At 43.4% G+C, this 10,558-nt stretch overlaps 1 protein-coding gene across 2 annotated transcripts in view; it reads left to right on the top strand.

Annotated features, from left to right (window-relative positions):
• The window catches only part of VEGFC (vascular endothelial growth factor C), a 134,117-nt gene that overhangs the window by 4,838 nt on the left and 118,721 nt on the right, over positions 1-10,558 (top strand). The window contains exon 1 of one of the 2 annotated variants that reach the window (XM_006028182.3): positions 7-198. The exons of the other annotated variant lie outside the window; for it this stretch is intronic. Coding sequence (XP_006028244.1) covers positions 70-198 — 129 coding nt within the window. The 5' untranslated portion in view covers positions 7-69. Of the gene's footprint in view, positions 1-6; positions 199-10,558 lie in introns of those variants that run through there. 2 annotated transcript variants of the gene reach the window in all.

Genomic DNA, 10,558 nt, shown 5'->3' with positions numbered 1-10,558 from the left:
GGGGGGGCGGCGGCCAGGCCATAAGAAGCGGGAGCCCGCGCCGCGCCCCCGCCCCGCCACCCGCGCACCATGCACTTGCCGGGACTCTGCTCTCTGGTTTGCGCTCTGCTGCTGGGACCCCGGCAGCCACCCGCCGCCGCTGCCTACGAGTCCGGGCAGGGCTACTACGAGGAGGAGCCCGAGCTGGGAGAGGCGCAGGTAAGCGGCCCGCAGGGCGCCGGGCCCAGGGCACCTGATCCCCGGGCGTTGCCCCTGCCTCGCTGCTGCCCCGGGAGTGCCGAGTCGCATGCGAGCCGGGGCAGGCTGCGGGCATGTGGCTTCGCGGAGCCTGGGCAGCGGGGGAGGCTGCTGCCTGGACGGAGGGGAGCAAAAATAAAAGCAGCTTGTTTCCATCTGTTTTGGAGGCCTGATGTGACGCCTCCCAATTTACCACAGGGCTCCCAGAAGGTGTAACCTGCGCCGGGCTCAGCCAGACCCAGCCTGGGGTCCCAAGCAGAGAGTCTTCCCGCTCATCCCTATTTCTGCGCCTGGGTCTTTAGCGCCTCAAAGCGAGTCTTGCGCTGCTCCGGTCGCCTTGTCCGGGCAGCGCCAGGATGGGCTGCGGGCGGCTGTGCGAGCCTTAGAGGCTTCAGTGCCTACAGGCTAGTCCGGCAGGCTGGTAAATGGGGGGCCCCTCTTACACTCGAAAAGTGGCGACGCATGGGAAAGGAGAGTGGAAAATGCCTCCTGTCTTGTTCTGAAAAGCCTTGACTCAAGTTTTTGGGGTTCCTTTGGGGTCCGGGTGACTTTAAAATACACCGTGATATGAATTCAGCTGTAATCGGGCTTATAAACCAAGTTATAGCATTTACATCAGGGACTGTATCTACTAGCCCAAGCTTTCCTGTTGCTAAAATGTATATTAGTTTCCTGTGTTGTGTAGCTAGTCCATATTTTGCCAATCCATACCAAAAACATTTACTGAAGAAACCTCTGTGTGTGCTGCACCCGCTTTTCAAAGTATGAACTCTTTTACAACACTTTTTTTTTTTTACTTTCATAACCCCTAAAATGGAATCAAGTTATGTTGCAGACAACAGTCTTGCCAAGTAGGTTTTTGGGTTTTTTTCCCCAGGTAAGTTAAAATACAGAGACAAGAATCAAGCTGGTAACCCAGTTTATTGTATCATTAAGTAAAAGTCTTTAAAAGCTGCTACAAGGGAAGAAAAGCATTGCTGCCTATAATGTGTAAACCAGTTTACTAGCTCAGAGTGAACCTGGTGACATCTGAGTGACTGGATCCTCAAAAGTAATTTATACTGAAAATACAGAAGCGATCCTAACTCAAGTTGGATCTGTATTCTTGTTGTCTAAAAATGTTGAGTCAATGCCCGAATGGTACAAATACTCCTGAAAGTTCAATGCTGCTGCACACTTTTACCTCCGTGTGCTGTAGACAGTTAATTCCCTTAAGAGTCTTAAAATGACCTCAGAAATCTGTCACTTTACTACACCATGTAGAAGTACTTGCTAGAAAATGTAGAGCAGTGAAGGAACTGAAAGGAAAAGGATGAGAGGTGGGGGAGCAAGTGGAATAGCAGGTGTCAAGCAAATCATGTTAGCCGGCAAGTTTTATGTGTGATTAGTAGTAAGGGGCACAGTGCAAGAGGCTGATTCTGGCAAGCCTTGGTCGCTATAGAAGTCTTACATCCTGAGTAATCCTGTTGGGTTCAGCGGGGCTACTTGAGTAAGATGTGCAGGATTGGGTCCCCTTTTTGTCCGCATTTGCCTCAGCTATGCAAGAACACTGAGGTGAATATCTGAAGGAATTAAAAAAAGATTAGATAAATAAACTGCCAGTGATTATTTCAAGGAAAATGTGATTAGCCTGTCTATAAAAGTCATTCACTTGACCTTTCTCAGCTTGGATGAAAAATGAGCATGTCTGCTCTTTGTGTGTGTGTACTTAAGTTATGTGTTCTCTGTTTTAACTTTCCATCACCTGTGCCACAGTACTGCATAAGAAACTGAGGTATGAAAGAGAAAGTATACACGTATATAGCTAAATGTCACTTTTCCAGAAACTTGTACTGAGGTAACATTGTTCTGACTGTTCGGTTTAGAAGTTGTACCTTTAGAAACTAAACTTGTAAAAGTGTAGGTGGAATTTAGAAAGCTAGCTATGGGAAGAACCTACGCACAAAGTATGAAACACCATCTTTGCTTTTCTTAATGTTGATACTTCAGTGCAAGATGCATCTTGTGCTGAAACTTTAGCTGTTAATTCAGTCTCAGTTATAGATAAGTAGTAGTTATTTGTCATACGTTAGGTATTGTAAAACCCTATGATGAAACGTGGGTACTGATAAACTGAAGCAATAGCATCTAACATTTTCAGCTGCCAAGTTCATTATTTCAAAAAGGTCAAAGGGCCACAGTCAGTACTCTTGAAACAGAGTCTCCAAGTGATGCAAAGGGAATAGACTCTTAGCTGTAAGTCCTCTGCTTCAAATTTCCATTGGCGGGGAGAGGAGGTGTGCTCTGGAAGGTGTTATGGTGGCATAACCAGCACCCACACTTCCCTCCGTGTAGCCCTGGGGATAGGAGCAAGTGAAGTAAGTTATGCTTCTAGGAAATCTTAGTTGACCTCAGATGGTCTCTTGAGGCCCACAGTAAGCTGGCATAAATTTAGAGCAGCCAACAGGCTGTTCTAACTTCTGCTAGGACAGGAAAAAAATTGTAATCGGTGGCTGGATCTCAGTTTCTTTTTTTGATCCCTGTATGGGCTATGTTGGGAAAAGGAGCTGTTTGTTGTTGCAGTCCTCAAGGATAAAGCAGAACCGTTTGGGCTCCTACCCTGCTGTCCCTGGGGATCTTGTGTTTTGGTAGGGAAGCAGACAGACAGCTTTCCCCCTCCCTCCCCTATAATCCAGTTGGCAGACAGCAGGGGAGCTGCTGAGCTACTGCAGCAAGAGTGGACAGCAGCTGCCAAGAACAGCCCCGATCATACCAGAGCTGCTCCTATGCCTACAAAGAGAGCCTTTTTACTGCCTCCTTATAGGGGCAGGGTTCATTCAAATATTGCAAATAAAAAATCACAGGCAGTGGCTAAGGGAGCAAATTTTAATTGAATACCAGTTTGTCGTTTTAGTATATCTTGTGTCTTTACAGCTTACAATTTAGAGAACAGGGAGTCAAACATATGCCCTGGCTCACAGGTTTCAAACTAGCAAGCTAAGAAGAAAAAGAAAAAGGAAAGACTGTTAAGTGCAAAATGCTATCTAACGTTATGATGGAAGAAGGAGTGATGGGACAAACTAGGCGTGTCTACACAAGATGCTTTATTGTATAGCAGACTAATTTGCTGCTCAGTAAAGCATCACTGTCTATACATGAGTAACAATTAGGGTGCAGCAGACTAATTTAATATAGTACCAGATAGTCCCGCCAGATGCAAGTAGTGGCCGGCTCACAGTAAACTACTGTGCTTAAATGCACGTGTAGACAGTGACATTGGGACTAGTTTATTCCAGTTCACGTTGCGCCGGAGTATATTAAGTTGCATTAATTGCATGTGTAGACATGTCTACTGTAACAGCCAATTTAAACAGTGAACTGACAGATGACACAGCCCCTGCATAACTTTAATCTGGTAGAAAAATACCTTAAGAAAAATTAACACTGATGTAAGCGTCATGTATTTGCACCTATCCAAGGGTAGTTGTTTGCTGAAGACAGACGGGCTATTTCATGTTCCCTCAACAAGGTAAGGTGTTGTAATAGTTAAACATGAGAAGCTACTTTTGGGTAGCTGATTGATGGCCTGCTCCAGATTGCAGTATTATTTATGTAGCTGTACAAAACAATATATGTTACACCAGCATGACTGTCCAGGGCTTTATTCAGACTTTATATTGAATTACCCTGAGGAAAAACAGGAGTGAAAGTATACTAGTGCAACTGCTGTAGGTGTAGTCTGTTTGCAGGTTATCCTGGTATACTGGTTTGCTCAAGATCAACAGGTTAATAATGGCTCCCCTGCCACCTAGTGGTTAGTCCCTGTAATTGCGCCTATTACCTGAAACTACTCCAGATAGTTGTATGTCTGTCCTCTCCCAGTCCTGGTATAATTTACACTGATGTATGAAACCAGTGTAAATTATACCATTGTAACTATGTCATTTGTTCAGAAACTTGGAGACTATTTAGTTAATTACAAATCTCACTGGGCCATATTTTTGTTGTCCTTAATACTTTTGCAATTCTGAAGAAGCCAGCATAGTTGCAGTGGTATAATTGAAAGGATAGCAGTCTATGTGTATTATTTGTATACAGATACATTGTGTAAATTTTATGCTTCATTTGTGCAGGACCCTTTAATATATTTCAGACTTCTGTCTATATTATATTTGGTTTTGTTATTTTGTCATTTTTCATTCTGTCCACCTGTAGTATTCGCATAGGTCCCTGAAAGATTCCAGTAAATCCTGTTTCTTAGTGAAGAGAAAACTTTTGGTAAATGTAGATCTGTCTGCTATTATTAGGCACTCATGGATCACAGTAGATAGTGCTAGAATTTTTCTTTTCAAGGAATTAGAAGCATTTCTTTACTCACAGTTGTGTGGAAGCAAAATCATTCATACTTTTTAGTAAAAAGGCAAAAAAATATTGGCTAGCATCAAATGATTTGATACTTGAGTTCCTAAGGGGAAAGACTATATCAGTATCTGTTAGGACAATCTTTTTTGTGTGATGTTAAATTTGTTAAGTGATTATACTTATTTACAACATAAATGAATCTGTAGCAGACAGCAAATCTCTACCATTTACACAAAAATACAAAGTATAAAGAACCAGATTCTTCCTTAGAAGTACACCCATTGAAACATGCTGACATTTGTATGTGCTATACAGGATTAAAATTATACCTTACCACATGCTAATTGCAAAATAACTGGAAAGATTAGAGTGTCAAAGCAAGGGCACTATGATTAAGTGTCCTATGAGTATGAACACCAAATGTTCTTGTGTTGTTTTAGGTAACATTAGAATCTTTGAAGTCAAATTGGTATGTGGGTATGTTCTGTGTATAAGAAAAGATTTAAACATGATTTCTTTCTTTTCCAGCTTTACAGTGTCATCATATATTTCTGGCAGCCAGCCAGTGATGACAAAAAATGCAGTAACTCTGATTTTGAGTTTTCTTTCAAATGTGGTGTCAGTTGGAATTTAGCAGGTAACAGATTAGACAAGTACCGTACACATATTAACCATTTGCATTTTAAACAGAGCTAGGAAATGCACCCTTCTGCCCCTGAATATTGGGCTGCCTTTAATTGTAAGCAAGACTTCCATCTTGTAGGTCATTCCACTGTCCCATTCTTTCTGACCCTGGCACAGATGAAAATTCTTCACCTTCACATGGGAAGAGGACAGTGTGATTGTACCAAGTACTGGAACACATGTGGTGGCTTAATTTAGGTAACGTGGGTAACAATAATAGCTTGGGCTTTATCCCACACTAGCAATTAAGGAGCCTGGAGAGTATACCCCATCATTGCTGTAATGTGCTAAATCCCATGTTGCCACAGTTTCATTGCTGTTGTTACCTGTGCTATTCAGTTTAAACTGACATTTAAATCCCATGCTGCAGTTCCCCCTGCATTTGCTGCATAGAAATACCCTTAGAAATATCTATGAAGGAGCAGCAACAATAATACTGGTTGAGACTCCAAAATGCAGATACAAACATATGTCCTTCTCCTTCAGAGCAACTGAATTTTGAAGGATGGCTGATTTTCTCTGTCTAGTTACAAGTCTTGTCCCCAAACCACTGCCACGGATATGCTCTCCCCTCTTCCTCCTCCTCCCAGTTTAAACTGAATTCTACTGTGGCATCTTTATGTGGTTTCATTAGTCTCTTTGAAACTGTTATTGAGTACCGTTGGAGAAGGGAAGCCCATTTCTGCTTCTGGGTATCCTGTCAGAGGCATAACAGCCAGGGTCTGCACCCTGGGCTGTGACAGTGGTAGGGGAGGCCAGCTGTGGTGTCTATAGCAGTTGGGCTGGCAGTGGTGGTAGCTGCTGTTCCTGTACCCTCTAAGTGGGCACATGGGCTTGGTGCCCAGGTCACCCACCACTTGATACACTTCAGCTTCCCATCGCCGTCAGCAAGTCTGTAGGACCTAGTTGTGGAGTTACTGCGCTGGCCCTCTGCCTTCCTTGTACTCTGGACTGACTATGCTTAGAACTGGATTGATCAGGTTAGGAGAGAGTGGGTCTGTTTAGCTTGAACCTAGCTAGCATACGTAACTAGTGGTGAAGCTTCTGTGGTCTGGACTACAGTGCAGGCTAAGTAAGCTCCCCTGTGATCTAGCTGCAGTGACTAGTCCATACTGAAGTCCATTTTGCCATCAAAATGTTTACTGCTCTTTTTACCATGCTAGCTAGATTAAAGCTACTTTTGCATACTTGGCTGGGTTTCTCTCATGCCTCCAGACTGAAGGGTAGACATACCGTAAGGAGCCTTTCTCCTGTATTTGAACAAGGTCAGCATTTGATCATATAAGATTAAACAGTACAAGATTCCTAAGGTTCTAGGATGAACGTCCTTGAATTGATTACAATTTACAGTATATAATGCAATACCATGAATCAGCTCTTTAGTTATAGCTCTTTCGTAACTGGTTTTCGAGAATTCTTAGCTTCTTGTTAGCATAGTACTAAATATATTCCATTTGCCAGTTGTTGCCAGTTCTAAAGTACTTACTGAAAATTGGCAGTATGATCTCTTTACTCAGTGATAGATTAATGAAGTACAGAATATTCTTTGTGTCAAAAGTTGTTTTTTTGCTCTGAACACGTGTACTTGAGCTCCTTTTCTCTTAGGTATTGTCCTCATTTTACTGTCAACTGAGACAGATTTTTAATAACTGATCTTCCCCTAAGGAACTGCTGGTTTAATGCAAATGAGTTTTGACTAACTTGCGATGCGTGGTCACGAGAAAACAGTTTGTAAAGCATTGATCTCAACTCTTCAAGTTTTCTCCAGGGTATTTAATTTATGGGGTGAGGGTGGCAGGGGGTGGAGGGGAGGGTACTAGACTGGGTGGAAATTAGTAATTCTTGCTATGCTGCTTTGAAGTGTTTTGACACTGCATGCAAGAGATCATGCCAGTGTACAACTAGAATTTGTTTTATTTTCCTCATGACTGTGACCCACTTGATATATCTTGCTTCTGTTTATACTGTTTTGTAATTTATCGTGTGTTTTTTTGTGGGAGGCAACTAGATCACCAAGGGATTCATCGCAATAGCGCTCATCATGAAGGCCTGATGCAATACTGCTTATGCAAGCAAAACTTTGACCTTAGTCCAACATTTTCTTTGCATAAATACTTCGGAATCAAGCTCTAAGAGCACACGGCTTTGTTCAACTCTTTATGTATGTACAAATGTATGTTCTTGTTTATCTTAAGCAAGCATATTTGTACATCCATTAATTATCTGTTTTCATAGGACAGTTGATAATAAATACCTGCTTTACTTTGGGCAGGATAAAGCCTTTATTTTAAATAAATACACTATTTAGGGAGATCTGTTGAAACCTGCTTTCAGAAACGCAGATTTAAAATGTTCTAATCACTTATCAGTTGGAATTCCTCTCAGGTCACATCTTAGGAAAGCCATTGATTTCAGTCACACTCAATTACAGAGCACTACAAACATCTGATATACATGTGCAGTGCTAAAAAGCTGCTCCTTTTTGTTGGAAATATTATCAATGACATTTTAAAGATGTGCTCCAGCTAGTGAAATCCTGGCACCAAAGATATCCAGCAATATCAGATGTTTCAGAGGGTGCCTCAAGAAATGCTATGGTGGACAGTTTACAGAGTAAGCTTCTCATAGGGAAGTTGCTTCCTAGCCCTTTGGTGTATTTGTTCACTGATGCCTTGAAGGGGTTTATAGCCTTTCTGTTTTTTCAGTCCTATGAAATGAAAGTAGCTGTTTTTTCTTATCTATATCAACGTCTAATACATGTTAAAAATCTCATCAAGCTTTGGGCCTTAAGCCAAAGCCAAACTTCTTTGATGAATGCACTGCCTTAGGTTCAAAGGCAGCAGGGGTTGCTGGTTCTTGGGCTACAAAGTCAGAAATGGCCGTATGTTAAGCCTAGTCACACCACTTCCTTATGTCCCTTTGCCTGTGGAAGTTGGTGTGCGTCTAACTACATTAGCCCATTGGACTGCTAGGTTGCAGTTGCAGGACACATTAACCAATGTAAATTAAACTGGTGTTGATAATAGAGAGAGGTGACCAACCCTCTGCAGGCCACTGTGCTATTACAGTGCCTGGACACTAGTCAGTAGAGAGATGCTACTAGGTCAGTGGTGCCCAACCTCCAGCCTGCAGGCCAGATTGGCTCACAGAGACATGTCGTCCAGCCCATGGAGCTCCCAGAGATCTAGAAATTTGTGGGTGAGGGAGCATTAATTGCTACTCTCCTGTTGCCAGATTTCCAAACCCATGGAAAGCCCTGTGGGCTAGATAATGGCGCCCTGTCCTTGTAATGATGGTCAGATCATAGGAAAGTATGGCTGAAAGGGACCTTACAAGGTCATCTAGCCCAGCCCCTGTTCAAGGTAGAATCATCCTTAGTTAAACCATCCTAGCCAAAGTGTCTGTCCATCCTGTTCTTGAACATTTCCAAGAATGGAGATTCCACAATTTCTCTGTTTCAGTGGCTGACCTCCTTCATAGTCAGAAAGTTCTTTTATTTTTCAACCTAAATTTCCTCTACGAGCCAGTGCTCCTAGTTGTGTTCCCTGCAGTCGACAAAGAAAAGCCCATCTCCATCCTTTCTGTAATCACCCTTCAGGTATTTGAAGACAGTGATCATATACCCCCTTATCTTGTCCAGACTAAACAAATTTAGCTCTTTCTATCTTTCCTCATAAGTCTTGCTTCCCAGGCTCACTTTTGTCACTCTGTGCTAGACACAGTACTCCAGGTAATGCCTCACCTGTGCTGAATAAAGTGGCAAAATCACTTCCCTTAATTTGCAAATGACACATCTGTTAATACAACCTAGTATATGACTGGCCTTTTTGCAACAAGAGCACACTGTTGGCTTATGTGCAGCTTTGGTCTACTGTAACCTCTAGATCCTTCTCTTCAGTACAGCAGCCTAGCCAATCATTCCCAGTTTGTATTTGTGCATGCAGTTACTGCATCCCAAGTGTAGGATTTAGCACTCCTCCTTTTTTAATCTAATCCAGTTGATTGTGGACCATTTTTTCCAGATTGTCTAGGTCATTCTGGATCCTAGCCCAGCTCTTCAGAGTGCATACAGCTCCAGCTAGTTATGCATCTACCTTAATTTTGTCTAGTCTGCATCTCCTGAACATGTTCATGAGACCGCGTCAAAAATCTTGTTAAATTCAGGGTATATCATATTCACTGTTTCCTCCTTTCCCTTCTGTCCACAAAGCTTGTCACTGTGTCATAGAAGGAATTCTGGTTTGTCAGGCATGCCTTGCTCCTGATGAATCCATGCTAGCTGTTCCTGATCACCATATTCTCCTTTAGGTACTTTAGAATAGATACTCTGAGCTCATGCTTCATGATCTTTCCAGGTATTGAGCTCAGGCTGACTGGTCTGTAATTCCGCAGGACCTCATTTCCTTTCTTAGAGATAGGCACCATATTTGCCCTTTTCCAGTCATGGACTTTCCTGGACTTCGCCCTTTTCCTATTCTGGACTTCACCAAATTTCCACAAGTTTTAAAGAGAGAACCCATGCCTCTGAAATTACTGTAGCCAATTCCTTCAGTAGCCTAGAGGGCTTCTCATCTGGCCCTGCTGACTTGAAAGCATGGGTGTCTGGTGCCTCGAGTCAGGGGGGGCACGTGCCCCCCCCCCCCGAAACCAGTCTGTAACCGGGGGGGGTTCCCCGGCATCTGATCCTGGGGAGGGCGGTGCTCCTGGCAGCCTGTCCCGCTTCTGGAGCTCCGCAGGGTCGCTGGTGTCACTCACTGTAAAAGTGGCCATGCTGCTTCCAGAGCTCCGCAGCCACTTCCAGAAGTGGCACAGCCACGTTTGCTGGTGGCCTTACTCCCTGGACAGCGCTTGCAGGGGGGGCACTGGTGCTCCTGCCTGCCCCCCAGTCCACTGGCTACACAGGGAGCGCGGCCTGACGGGGTGCACTGGTGTTCTCAGGGGTTGCACATGTGCCCCTGTGCACCCCCTATGCATTGCCCCTGCTTGAAAGCATCCAGCTTCTCTAGGTACTTGCTAACCTGTCTTTCTACTACTTTAGGCTGTTCATTTCCTTCTTATCTTTGCCGCCAACTGTACCCATCGTTTGGTAGTTGCCCCCATATGTGAAGACTGAAGTAAAAAAGGTATTAAAAACTTCAGTCTTCTCTGAATCATCCATAACTGGATTACCTTCTGCATTCCAAAAGCTATGATTTCTTTGATATTCTTTTTAATTTTTACATACTTGTAGAATCCCTTTCTATTGGTTTCAATGTCCCTTGCCAGTGCACCCCAAATTGAGCCTTGGCTTGCCTAC

Source organism: Alligator sinensis, unplaced genomic scaffold, assembly GCF_000455745.1.
Source record: "Alligator sinensis unplaced genomic scaffold, ASM45574v1 scaffold614_1, whole genome shotgun sequence".
Classification (NCBI taxonomy): Eukaryota; Metazoa; Chordata; order Crocodylia; family Alligatoridae; genus Alligator; species Alligator sinensis.
The sequence above is the reverse complement of the archived record's forward strand: the minus strand, read 5'-3'. Positions and strand labels throughout refer to the sequence as shown.